The sequence below is a fragment of the Psittacula echo genome, assembly GCF_963264785.1.
Source record: "Psittacula echo genome assembly, chromosome: 33".
NCBI lineage: Eukaryota > Metazoa > Chordata > Aves > Psittaciformes > Psittacidae > Psittacula > Psittacula echo.
The window spans coordinates 126,850-140,961 of NC_137768.1; the positions used below are offsets into that span (position 1 = coordinate 126,850).

The 14,112-nt window shown below is 57.0% G+C and overlaps 2 protein-coding genes across 2 annotated transcripts; both read left to right on the forward strand.

Annotated features, from left to right (window-relative positions):
* Window positions 1-490: 490 nt before the first annotated feature.
* LOC308231247 (trypsin-3-like) lies at window positions 491-3,929 on the forward strand (the record flags this gene model as incomplete). The annotated part of the gene is made up of 5 exons (XM_080636430.1): window positions 491-527; window positions 1,413-1,575; window positions 2,268-2,521; window positions 3,168-3,304; window positions 3,768-3,929. 5 exons carry the CDS (start codon window positions 491-493, stop codon window positions 3,927-3,929), a joined length of 753 nt encoding a protein of 250 aa, XP_080492556.1.
* Window positions 3,930-8,470: 4,541 nt separating this feature from the next.
* LOC308231248 (kallikrein-11-like) lies at window positions 8,471-13,313 on the forward strand (the record flags this gene model as incomplete). Its single annotated transcript, XM_080636431.1, has 5 exons — window positions 8,471-8,510; window positions 8,603-8,768; window positions 10,045-10,298; window positions 11,993-12,129; window positions 13,161-13,313. The coding sequence occupies 5 exons, from the start codon at window positions 8,471-8,473 to the stop codon at window positions 13,311-13,313; spliced, it is 750 nt and encodes a 249-aa protein (XP_080492557.1).
* Between the last annotated feature and the right edge of the window lie 799 nt (window positions 13,314-14,112).

The following is a 14,112-nucleotide window of genomic DNA, read 5'->3' on the forward strand; positions in this document are numbered from 1 at the left end:
GGGAGTCATCGATTGGCCCATGTCTACCCCAAAAGCCTCTGATTGGCCCACACCTGCCCCAGGCACCTCTGATTGGCCCATGCCCACCCTGGCGGGCTCCTACTGGCCCGTCTGGCTCTGATTGGCCAGCGCCTACCCTGGCCAGCTCTGATTGGCCCGTTCCCACCCCAGGGGGCTCCAATGCACCTGTGACCCACTCTGCCCAGCTCTGATTGGCGCAGGGCCACCTGGGTGGACTCTGATTGGCTCAGACGGCTCTGATTAGCCTGTGCCCACCCCAGCCGTCCCTGATTGGTGCAGGGCCACCGTGCCTGTCTCTGATTGGCCCGGGGCCGCCCCAGCCTGCCGCCCTGGTTGGACCGCCCCGACCAGCCCAGGCGGGGCCCGGCTGGATTTAAAGGGGCCGGAGCCGGGTCCCCACCAGGTGCCGCTTCCTCCTCCTCTTCCTCCTCTGCTTCCTCCTCTGCTTCCGCCTCTTCCTCCCATCACCATGCAGGGAATCCTGCCCCTGCTGCTCCTGGCCACCGGTGAGGGCACTGGGATGGACTGGGAGGGACACTGGGGGGGATTGAGAGGCACTGGGATGAGCTGGGAAGGGACTGGGGGGGAATGGGATGGACTAAGAGGGACTGGGAGACAATGGGGGGCACTGGGGAGCACTGAAATGGACTGGGATGAACTGGGAAGAGACTCGGGGGGCACTGGGGTAGACGGGGAGGCACTGGGAATGGACTGGGAGGGTGCTGGGAGGCACTGGCATGGACTGGAAGGTGCTGGGAGGCCACTGGGAGGCACTGGACCATAGTGGGAAGGAGCTAGAGGTGAACTGGGGACACTGGGAAGCAGTGGGAGGGCCCTGGTGTGGGTAAGAGCGAAAGGGAAGGGACTGGGGAGCACTGGGATGGACTGGGAGGGAACTGGGAGGGAACTGGGGGGGGAACTGGGGGCACTGGAAGGGAACTGGCGGCTCTAAGGGGGAAATGGAGTGATGCAAGGAGGCACTGGGAGGCACTGGGAGGCTACTGGGGGCCACGAAGGGGGAATGCGCCGGTATTGGGAAAGAACTGGGAGGCACTGGGAGACAATGGGAGGCAGTGGGTGGGAAGCGCCAAGTCACTGGGAGGGCACTGGGAGGGTGCTGGGTGGGAAGCGATCAGTCACTGGGAGCACTGGGAGGGCACTGGGAAGCTCTGGGTGGGAAGGGAAGAGCTGGGTGGCATGGGGTGGCCCAGGAGGACTTGGAGGTGGCAACTGGGAGGCACTGGGGAAAGCAACTGGGAGACAGTGGGAAGGAAAGGAAGAGCTGGGAGGACAGCGGGTGGCCCAGGAGACCTCGTAGGTGGCATCTGGGCAGCTTCCATGAAGCAACTGGGAGACACTGGGAGTCCCTGGTGTCTCCCCGTGTCCTGCAGTGGCCGTGGGGGACGAGACCCGGATCGTGGGTGGCCAGAGGTGCCAGAAGAGGCGCCACCCCTACCAGGTTGTTCTCTTGGGCCCCCAGAAGAACATCCACTGCGGTGGGGTCCTCATCGGGAGCTCCTGGGTGCTGACGGCCGCCCATTGCGACACCAAGAGGTGGGAGGTCCCCACGGGTCAATGGGGTTGGTGGGAGGACCCTATTGGTCAATGGGGTTGGGTGGGAGGACCCTATTGGTCAATGGGGTTGGGTGGGAGGGCTCCATGGGTCAATGGGGTCGGGTGGGAGGACCCTATTGGTCAATGGGGTTGGGTGGGAGGACCCTATTGGTCAATGGGGTTGGGTGGGAGGTCTCCACAGGTCAATGGGGTTGGGTGGGAGGACCCTATTGGTCAATGGGGTTGCTGGGAGGTCCCTATTGGTCAATGGGGTTGGGTGGGAGGGCTCCATAGGTCAATGGGGTTGGGTGGGAGGTCCCCACAGGTCAATGGGGTTGGGTGGGAGGACCCTATTGGTCAATGGGGTTGAGTGGGAGGTCCCCACAGGTCAATGGGGTTGGGTGGGAGGTCCCCACAGGTCAATGGGGTTGGGTGGGAGGACTCCGTCTCCTCACCATGGACCTTCCTTTATGATGGACAAGGAGGCTCCGCCATGGAGAAACAGGGAAGAACCCCTCCCCCTACTTGAGCCTTTTGGTGGCCACTTGGACCTCCAGGTCCTCACGTTCTTGAGCAGCACAGAGGCCTCCAGTTGACCTGTTGGGTGACTTTGGCCTCCCTTGAAGCTAGGGAGGAGGAGAAGCTTTGGGTCCTATGAGGAGCTCCTCCATGGTCCTTTGTCCATCACCCAGCTCCATCCCCATCCGCATGGGCGACCACAGCTTGAAGACCAAGGAAGGGACGGAGCAATGCATCTCCTCGGCCAAGGCCTTCATCCACCCCAACTACAACCCCACCAGCCATGACAGTGACATCATGCTGCTGAGGCTCCAGAAGCCCGCCCGCTTCACCGAGCACGTCCACCCCGTGGCCTTGCCCAAGAGGTGTCCACCCCCCAACACTGAGTGCGTGGTGTCGGGCTGGGGCAGCACCAGCAGCCCCGAAGGTAGGTGGGGACGGCGCCTGTAGCACCACGGACAGCGGCGGCAAGGGGCTTGGAAGTATCTCAATGGCTTGGAAGTATCTCAATGGCTTGGAGGTATCTCGATGTCTTGGGGCCATCCCAATGGCTTGGAGGTATCTCGATGTCTTGGGGCCATCTCGATGTCTTGGGGCCATCTCAGTGGCTTGGAGCCATCTCAATGGCCTGGAGGTATCTCAATGGCTTGGAGCCATCTCGATGTCTTGGGGTCATCTCGATGTCTTGGGGTCATCTCGATGTCTTGGGGTCATCTCGATGTCTTGGGGGCATCTCGATGTCTTGGGGGCATCTCGATGTCTTGGGGCCATCTCGATGTCTTGGGGCCATCTCAGTGGCTTGGAGGTATCTTGATGTCTTGGGGCCATCCCAATGGCTTGGAGCCATCTCAATGGCCTGGAGGTATCTCAATGGCTTGGAGGTATCTCGATGGCTTGGGGCCACCTCAAGTGGTGACCTGGCTCCTTCAGAGGTCCATTGGTTGCCTTTGGAGCTCTCCATCCGCCCTCACCTTGAGGGCATCTCCCATAGCACAGTGCCACCTTCAGCTGGAGAAGACCCCATTGGACACACTGGTCCCACAGGACCTCCAACCAAGCCCCATTGTCCCCAGGCTACTTCCCTGATGTCCTCCAGTGTGGTGTGGTCTACACCATGGCCAACGAGGAGTGCAGCAGACTCTACCCCAAGGGCATCACCAAGAACATGCTGTGTGCTGGTGTCAGCACGGGGGGCACCGACTCCTGCCAGGTGGGTCTAGGGGGGCGTCATGGCTCCTGCCCCACACCTATGGGGTGGCTTTGGGGTGGAGAACCTCCATGGAGAAGATATGGGGGGTAAGAACAACACTGAGAGGTCTCTTAGTGTTGAGGGGCAAGAGAAGCATGATGAGGACCACTGGGTGCGATGGAGACCATCTGGGTTCTATGGGTGCTCTGGGGACCACCGGGTGCTACAGCGACCATCCAGGTTCCATGGGTGCCATGGGGACCCCCAAGTTCTATAGGAGCACCCTGGGTGCTATGGGAACCCATAGAACGTGATGGTTTCCCTGGCCTGACCCCATGGGCCATGGTGATCTCCATGACTTGGCCCCATCATCACAGTGGTCCCCATGGTCCCACCATGGCGCTGAAGCCCTCCCTATGTGCTGTTGGCGTCGGTGGGAGGCCCTCACCGTGGGACCACCCCATAAGCTCCTTGTCTCCCATAGGGTGACTCAGGAGGTCCCCTCGTGTGCCGGGACGAGCTCCAGGGCATCGTGTCCTGGGGGATGCAGGTCTGTGGCCAACAGGGCAAGCCCGGGGTCTACACCCGCGTGTGCGAGTTCACCTCCTGGATCCAGGACACCATGAGGAGGAACAGCCACGTGTGAGCCACCGGCAGGAGGGAAAGGTCCTCTCCTCCCAGCCCGGATCTGCCCGGTGGGGTCTTCTCCCTCCTCCCACCCCCTTACGGCACCTTCTGCATGGAATAAAGCCCTGGGAAACGTGGCTCCACCACGGGCGTGGAGGTCGTGGGGAGAAGGAGGGGAGGAGCGTGGGGACCACGGGGGGGGGGTGGCCATGGGGGACAACTCGTGGCTGTAGGGATGTGGGGCTGGGGGCCATGGGGGCAACCTACAAGCGCGTATCTCCAGTATCACCTCCACAACCCAACATCACCCGTCCCCGTGTCTCCAGAACTCCATATCCCACCTCCATATCCCACCATCTCCATGTCCCACCTCCATAACTCCATATTGTGCCTCCAGAACTCCATATCACACCTCCAGACCTCCATATCCCGCCTCCATACCCCACCATCTCCATATCCCGCCTCTGTAATTCCATATCCCACTTCCATATCCCACCATCTCCATATCCCACCTCCATAACTCCATATCCTACTTCCATAGCTCCATATCCCACCTCCATAGCTCCATATCCCACCTCCATAGCTCCATATCCCGCCTCCATAACTCCACATCCCTCCTCCATAACTCCATATCCCACCTCCATAGCTCCATATCCCACCTCCATAGCTCCATATCCCGCCTCCATAACTCCATATCCCACCTCCATAACTCCATATCCTACCTCCATAGCTCCATATCCCACCTCCATAACTCCATATCCCACCTCCATAACTCCATATCCCACCTCCATAGCTCCATATCCCACCTCCATAACTCCATATCCCACCTCCATAACTCCATATCCCACCTCCATAGCTCCATATCCCACCTCCATAACTCCATATCCCACCTCCATAGCTCCATATCCCACCTCCATAACTCCATATCCCACCTCCATAACTCCATATCCCACCTCCATAGCTCCATATCCCACCTCCATAGCTCCATATCCCACCTCCATAACTCCATATCCCACCTCCATAGCTCCATATCCCGCCTCCATAACTCCACATCCCACCTCCATAGCTCCATATCCCGCCTCCATAACTCCATATCCCACCTCCATAACTCCATATCCTACCTCCATAGCTCCATATCCCACCTCCATAACTCCATATCCCACCTCCATAACTCCATATCCCACCTCCATAGCTCCATATCCCACCTCCATAACTCCATATCCCACCTCCATAACTCCATATCCCACCTCCATAGCTCCATATCCCACCTCCATAACTCCATATCCCACCTCCATAGCTCCATATCCCACCTCCATAGCTCCATATCCCACCTCCATAACTCCATATCCCACCTCCATAGCTCCATATCCCGCCTCCATAACTCCACATCCCACCTCCATAACTCCATATCCCACCTCCATAGCTCCATATCCCACCTCCATAGCTCCATATCCCACCTCCATAACTCCATATCCCACCTCCATAACTCCATATCCCACCTCCATAGCTCCATATCTCGCCTCCATAACTCCACATCCCACCTCCATAACTCCATATCCCACCTCCATAACTCCATATCCCACCTCCATAGCTCCATATCCCACCTCCATAGCTCCATATCCCACCTCCATAGCTCCATATCCCACCTCCATAGCTCCATATCCCACCTCCATAGCTCCATATCCCACCTCCATAACTCCATATCCCACCTCCATAGCTCCATATCCCACCTCCATAACTCCATATCCCACCTCCATAACTCCTTATCCCACCTCCATAGCTCCATATCCCACCTCCATAGCTCCATATCCCACCTCCATAGCTCCATATCCCACCTCCATAGCTCCATATCCCACCTCCATAACTCCATACCCCACCTCCATAACTCCATATCCCACCTCCATAGCTCCATATCCCGCCTCCATAACTCCATATCCCACCTCCATAGCTCCATACCCCACCTCCATCCCCCACCATCTCCATCTCCCACCTCCATCCCCAGCACCCCAACCCCTCCCCATCTCCTCCCCTCCATCCACCACCTCCGAGGTGAGGCAAGTCCAGGCGGTGCCGGAGAAGCTCCCAAGGGATTAAGGGAGCGTCTGGGCGCCCGTGGGACGCCTCCAGCTCAGCCCCGGGGTGGGCCGTGCCCCGACGCCCTTATAAAACCCATTGGGTGCTCACGTGGGGTGGGACGGGCACCCAAAGGTGGCCACGGAGCCCAGGAGACTCAGCGGCCACCACCGAGGTCTTCGCCCTCCCGCTGGCCACTGAGGAGGACAAGGGCGAGGGGCACGGCCCCCGGCCCCCGCTGGGGCACAGTGGGGACCCACGGAGAGGTTGGATGCTGGTGGTGGGCAATGGGGGTCCATCAAGAAGAGGTTGTGGGGTGGGCATGGGGCTCGGGGCTTGGCTCGCTCCTGGTCTTCTCCTGCTCTGCGTGGGCTGAGGTTGGGAGGTTCCTTGTCAATGGTTGCTGTCCAAGTGTCCTTCTGCATGGTTGATCCATCCCTGATCTCCTCCTTTCCCTGTTCTCCATGGTTGATCCATCCCTGATCTCCTCCTTTCCCTGTTCTCCATGGTTGATCCATCCCTGATTTCCTTCTTTCCCTGTTCTCCATGGTTGATCCATCCCTGATCTCCTCCTTTCCCTGTTCTCCATGGTTGATCCATCCCTGATCTCCTTCTTTCCCTGTTCTCCATGGTTGATCCATCCCTGATCTCCTTCTTTCCCTGTTCTCCATGGTTGATCCATCCCTGATCTCCTCCTTTCCCTGTTTTCCATGGTTGATCCATCCCTGATCTCCTCCTTTCCCTGTTCTCTATGGTTGATCCATCCCTGATCTCCTCCTTTCCCTGTTCTCCATGGTTGATCCATCCCTGATCTCCTCCTTTCCCTGTTCTCCATGGTTGATCCATCCCTGATCTCCTCCTTTCCCTGTTTTCCATGGTTGATCCATCCCTGATCTCCTCCTTTCCCTGTTCTCCATGGTTGATCCATCCCTGATCTCCTCCTTTCCCTGTTCTCCATGGTTGATCCATCCCTGATCTCCTTCTTTCCCTGTTCTCCATGGTTGATCCATCCCTGATCTCCTTCTTTCCCTGTTCTCCATGGTTGATCCATCCCTGATCTCCTCCTTTCCCTGTTTTCCATGGTTGATCCATCCCTGATCTCCTTCTTTCCCTGTTCTCCATGGTTGATCCATCCCTGATCTCCTCCTTTCCCTGTTCTCCATGGTTGATCCATCCCTGATCTCCTCCTTTCCCTGTTCTCCATGGTTGATCCATCCCTGATCTCCTCCTTTCCCTGTTCTCCATGGTTGATCCATCCCTGATCTCCTCCTTTCCCTGTTCTCCATGGTTGATCCATCCCTGATCTCCTCCTTTCCCTGTTCTCCATGTCTCCTCCTTTCTCCATCTCCATCCTTCCTTCTCCCCCATGTTTTCTCCATCCCTATCTCCATCCCTCCCTGTTCCCCATGTCTCCTCCATCCTTATGTCCATAGCTCCTTCTCCATGTTTCCTCCATCCCTATCTCCACCCTTCCTCCATCTCCATCCCTATCTCCACCCTTCCTCCATCTCCAGCCCCATCTCCACCCTTCCCTGTTCTCCATCCATGTTCCTCCATCTCCATCCTTCCTCCTCCATCCATGATCTCCATCCCCCTCCAATCCTTCCATAGGGCAACCCCCCCAGCCCATCCCCTTGGGGAGCAAGGAACCTGCGCCCCATGGGCCCCATTTCCTTTATCTGTGGGGCCCACGGCGCATGGCCACAGGGAGTGGTGACCCACACCCATGGGTGGCTCCGACCCATGGCCATGGGAACTGTGACCCGCAGTCACGTGGAGCTTTGACCCACTTCTATGGGGCCCACAAACCTCCATGGGGAGCAATGATCCACGGCTGTGAGGAACCAGCACCCACGGCCATGGGGACCCCAAAGCCATGGCCATGAGGATCCATGACCCACGTCCATGGGGAGCAATGCCCCATGTCTATGAGGATCCATGACCCACATCCATGGGTACCTCCACCCCATGGGAACCCCTGACTCAGACCCATGGACAACCCCAACCCTCAACCATGGCCATAGAGGAGATGACTCCCCCCATCCAAACCTATCTCCAACCCCACCACCTTGAGGACCTATGGGGCCACCCCAGGCGCCCTATGTCCAGAGCCCCACCGGCTCCATCCCATGGGAGGCATCCAAGGGCAGAGCGAGGTTCTGGGAGGTCAATGGCCTGGAGACAAGGAGGGGGAAGGTGGAGGACGTGGTGGAACCCATAATTACATGGCCTCATTAAGGATGACTCTGCTGCTTGCTCCTATGGGCCCATGAGGTCACCCATTGCAACAGCTTGATGGTGACGACGGGGCCAATGGGGTGGAAGTGGTGGGGTGAAGGCCACCCCTAAGACCCCCTCCCCATATGGAGGTCCTTATGGCCCATCTCATCTTCTCCTTGATGCAAAACCCCTGGTGGGGGGGGGGACATCTAACAGCTCTGCCCCACAGCGCCTGCAGTGATGGAGGTCCCCAAGCTATGGGGCACCATGAAGGTGCTGAGAACGTTGGTCTTGGTGGTGTCCATGGGTGAGTCCGCGGGGCGGTGGGGTGGGAGCGCGGGGCGGACACGCGGGCGGGCGGCTCTAACACGCGTGTTCTTGGCGTGTCCTCCCATGTAGCGACCTCGGTGGTGGAGGGGGACACGCGCGTGGTCGGGGGCATGGACTGCGAGCCCCATTCACAACCATGGCAAGTGGCCATCTTGGACATGTACAAGCTCTACTGCGGTGGGGTCCTGGTGGACAAGGAGTGGGTGGTGACGGCGGCCCATTGCACCACGCCAGGGTAAGGACCAGGTCCTGGGGTGCCCAGGGTGGCTCCTCACCCGTAGCGTGGTCTTCATGGTCCATGGCGTGGTCCCATGCAGGTTATGGACCCATGGGTTGTGGTCTTCATGGTCCATGGCGTGGTCCCATGCAGGTTATGGACCCATGGGTTGTGGTCTTCATGGTCCATGTGTGGCGCGTGTCGTGGAGTCATCCAGGTTGTGGTCTCCATGTGTTCTGCTATGTCAGACATTGGCCATGTATGTCCCATATGTGGGCCATGAGGAGTCCTACACATGATCCATACCATGTCCTACACATGATCCATGACATGTCCTACACGTGGTCAATGGCGTGTCCTACACATGGTCCATACCATGTCCTACACATGGTCCATGCCATGTCCTACACATGGTCCATACCATGTCCTACACATGGTCCATGCCGTGTCCTACACATGATCCATACCGTGTCCTACACATGATCCATGCCGTGTCCTACACATGATCCATGCCGTGTCCTACGCATGGTCCATACCATGTCCTACACATGGTCCATACCATGTCCTACACATGATCCATGACATGTCCTACATGTGGTCAATGGCGTGTCCTACACATGATCCATACCATGTCCTACATGTATTGTAGGATGTCATTGTCCATGACATGGACATTGAGTCCATACCATGTCCTACACATGGTCCATACCATGTCCTACACATGATCCATGCCGTGTCCTACACATGATCCATGCCGTGTCCTACACATGATCCATGCCATGTCCTACACATGATCCATGCCGTGTCCTACACATGATCCATGCCGTGTCCTACACATGATCCATGCCATGTCCTACACATGGTCCATGCCGTGTCCTACACATGGTCCATACCATGTCCTACACATGATCCATGCCGTGTCCTACACATGATCCATGCCGTGTCCTACACATGATCCATGCCGTGTCCTACACATGGTCCATACCATGTCCTACACATGATCCATGCCGTGTCCTACACATGGTCCATGCCGTGTCCTACACATGATCCATGCCGTGTCCTACACATGGTCCATACCGTGTCCTACACATGGTCCATGCCGTGTCCTACACATGATCCATACCATGTCCTACACATGATCCATGCCGTGTCCTACACATGATCCATGTCGTGTCCTACACATGATCCATGCCGTGTCCTACGCATGGTCCATGCCGTGTCCTACACACGGTCCATGACACCCATACCCCTTGTGCCACCCACCCCATGGTGACCACCGCCCCGTGCCCCATAGGATCACCAGCGTGCACATGGGCAAACACAACCTGTACACCCGGGAGCGCGGGGAGGTGCAGAAGATGGTGCAGAAGATGGTGGCCCACCCCAGCTACGACCCCACCACCAAGGACAATGACATCATGATGATGAAGCTCCTCACCCCCGTCACCATCACCGACAGGATCAAGCCCATCTCCGTGGCCTCCTGCCTGCCCCAGCCTGGGACCACCTGCACCACATCGGGATGGGGAGCCACCACCTCCCCTGAAGGTACCCGAGTGGCTCCAGGGGCTCTTATGGGGTCTTGGGGGTTCTTGTGGAGGTTTAGGGGGTTCTTATGGAGGTTTAGGAGGTTCTTATGGAGGTTTAGGGGGTTCTTATGGAGGTTTAGGGGGTTCTTATGGAGGTTTAGGAGGTTCTTATGGAGGTTTAGGGGGTTCTTATGGAGGTTTAGGGGGTTCTTGTGGAGGTTTAGGAGGTTCTTATGGAGGTTTAGGGGGTTCTTATGGAGGTTTAGGGGGTTCTTATGGAGGTTTAGGGGGTTCTTTTGGAGGTTTAGGAGGTTCTTATGGAGGTTTGGGAGGTTCTTATGGAGGTTTGGGAGGTTCTTATGGAGGTTTGGGAGGTTCTTATGGAGGTTTAGGGGGTTCTTATGGAGGTTTAGGAGGTTCTTGTGGAGGTTTAGGAGGTTCTTATGGAGGTTTAGGGGGTTCTTATGGAGGTTTAGGGGGTTCTTTTGGAGGTTTAGGGGGTTCTTTTGGAGGTTTAGGGGGTTCTTATGGAGGTTTAGGAGGTTCTTATGGAGGTTTAGGAGGTTCTTATGGAGGTTTAGGGGGTTCTTATGGAGGTTTAGGGGGTTCTTTTGGAGGTTTAGGAGGTTCTTATGGAGGTTTGGGAGGTTCTTGTGGAGGTTTAGGGGGTTCTTATGGAGGTTTAGGGGGTTCTTATGGAGGTTTAGGAGGTTCTTATGGAGGTTTAGGGGGTTCTTATGGAGGTTCAGGAGGTTCTTGTGGAGGTTTAGGAGGTTCTTATGGAGGTTTAGGGGGTTCTTATGGAGGTTTAGGGGGTTCTTATGGAGGTTTAGGAGGTTCTTATGGAGGTTTAGGGGGTTCTTATGGAGGTTTAGGAGGTTCTTATGGAGGTTTAGGAGGTTCTTATGGAGGTTTAGGGGGTTCTTATGGAGGTTTAGGAGGTTCTTGTGGAGGTTTAGGAGGTTCTTATGGAGGTTTAGGGGGTTCTTATGGAGGTTTAGGAGGTTCTTATGGAGGTTTAGGGGGTTCTTATGGAGGTTTAGGGGGTTCTTATGGAGGTTTAGGGGGTTCTTATGGAGGTTTAGGAGGTTCTTATGGAGGTTTAGGGGGTTCTTATGGAGGTTTAGGGGGTTCTTATGGAGGTTTAGGAGGTTCTTATGGAGGTTTAGGGGGTTCTTATGGAGGTTTAGGGGGTTCTTATGGAGGTTTAGGGGGTTCTTATGTAGGGAATGGGGACATCAGAGTCATCTTGGTGCCTTGCTCCATCTCTTATGGAGATACGGGCCCCTTCACGGAGATCTGTGTGTCCTTATGGAGATCTGGGTCCACCCAGGGACATTTGGGTCCCCTCATGGCCATTTGGGTCCCCTTATGGTCACCTGGGACATAGGGGCTCCCTTATGGCCATCAGGGTCCCCCCATGACCACCTGCACCCCTTTATGCCCACCCAAGCCCATTCATGGCCATCCACAAACCCCCTGGAGAAGGTCCCACCACCCCCACCTCCCCCCCAACCCCCCATATTCCCCTTTGCCCCCCCCAGCCCCACATGGGGCCCCCCGCGGACCCCATCCCACCACGTCGGGGGCCACCTTTGGGTGGGCTTTGGCTGCTATGGGGCACAGTTCCTGCCGGTGGCCGGGTCCATCTCCTTTGGTCTCTTTCTTCTCCTCCCCTCCCTTCGTTCTTTGTCCCTTTGTGTCCCACCTCAGTCACTTACCCGGACGTCTTGCAGTGCGTCAACGTCACCATCTTCTCCACGGCCGAATGCCACCGCTTGTACCCCGGCTCCATCACCGACAACATGCTCTGCGCCGGCAGCCTCCAAGGTGGGAGGGACTCATGTCAGGTACGGAGCAGAGCCCCTTGGACCAGCAGGAACCAGCGCCATGGCCTCCTGAGGTCCATCTCCATGAGCATCTTGAGGTCCATCTCCATGGGCATCTTGAGGTGCCTCTCGATGTCCTATTGAGGTGCTCCTCCATGGGCATCTTGAGGTCCATCTCCATGGGCATCTTGAGGTCCATCTCCATGGGCATCTTGAGGTGCCCCTTGATGTCCTATTGAGGTCCATCTCCATGGGCATCTTGAGGTGCCCCTTGATGTCCTATTGAGGTCCATCTCCATGACCATCTTGAGGTGCCCCTTGATGTCCTATTGAGGTCCATCTCCATGACCATCTTGAGGTGCCCCTTGATGTCCTATTGAGGTCCATCTCCATGACCATCTTGAGGTGCCCCTTGATGTCCCATTGAGGTGCATCTCCATGGGCATCTTGAGGTGCCCCTTGATGTCCCATTGAGGTCCATCTCCATGACCATCTTGAGGTGCCCCTTGATGTCCCATTGAGGTGCATCTCCATGGGCATCTTGAGGTGCCCCTTGATGTCCCATTGAGGTCCATCTCCATGACCATCTTGAGGTGCCCCTTGATGTCCTATTGAGGTCCATCTCCATGACCATCTTGAGGTGCCCCTTGATGTCCCATTGAGGTCCATCTCCATGACCATCTTGAGGTGCCCCTTGATGTCCTATTGAGGTCCATCTCCATGGGCATCTTGAGGTCCATCTCCATGGGCATCTCGAGCTCCATCTTGGCATCCTCTTGGTGGTCAACTTAGGGCTGGGTTTCAAGGTCTGACCCTCAGGTGAAGCTCATGGCGGCTTCCCGTTGAGTTGGGCAACCCAATGGCCGCTCCCCCCAGGGGAACTTGAAGAAGCCAATGGCGGATCTTCAACCCAACAAGAGTTGGCCAACTCCCTGACCCGCCCGCTAGCCCAAGTTGGAGCTGACCAACCCAAGCCAAGCCCACTTGGCCAATGCAAAGAGCTCACGCAATGAAGGCCGACCCCATGGGGCTGACGCCACGTTTCTCCCTAGGGTGACTCTGGAGGACCCCTGGTTTGCAACAGGACCCTCCAAGGGATCGTGTCCTGGGGCATGGAGAAGTGCGGGCAGCCCAAGCGCCCTGGCGTCTACACCAAGGTCTGTAGATACGCCCAATGGATCCACCAGACCATGAAGGACAACTGAGCTCCAAGCGCCATCGGGGGGGGGGGGGAAGGCAGAGGAGCACGGGGCCAGCAGAAGCTGTGGGGTGAAGCTGCTGAGATGTGGGGCGGGAGGAGAGCAGAAATTAAAGCCTTTGTGATGGGCGCCTTGGTCCTTTCAAGCTCACGGTGATGGGCTTCAGGATGGGGTCTCCATCAGCTTCGCAGCCATCATCTGGTGGCACCAAGGACGCGGTGGTGGCCAAAGGGGCTTCAAGCCATAGAGAGGTTGGGCAACACAAGCAGGGGCCGTGTCCAAGGAGATGACCAATAGGACTGAAGAACCCAACAAGGGGCATCCAGTCAATGAGGGTCAACCCAACCGGGGTCACCCATTCATTGGTCAGCATAACGGGGGGCACCCATTCATTGGTCAGCCCAAAAGGGGTCACCCATTCATTGGTCAACCCAACAGGGGTCACCCATTCATTGGTCAGCCCAACGGGGGGCACCCATTCATTGGTCAGCCCAACAGGAGTCACCCATTCATTGGTCAACCCAACAGGGGTCACCCATTCATTGGTCAGCCCAACAGGGGTCACCCATTCATTGGTCAGCCCAAAAGGGGTCACCCATTCATTGGTCAGCCCAACAGGGGTCACCCATTCATTGGTCAGCCCAAAAGGGGTCACCCATTCATTGGTCAGCCCAAAAGGGGTCACCCATTCATTGGTCAACCCAACAGGGGTCACCCATTCATTGGTCAGCCCAAAAGGGGTCACCCATTCATTGGTCAGCCCAACGGGGGTCACCCATTCATTGGTCAGCCCAACGGGGGTCAC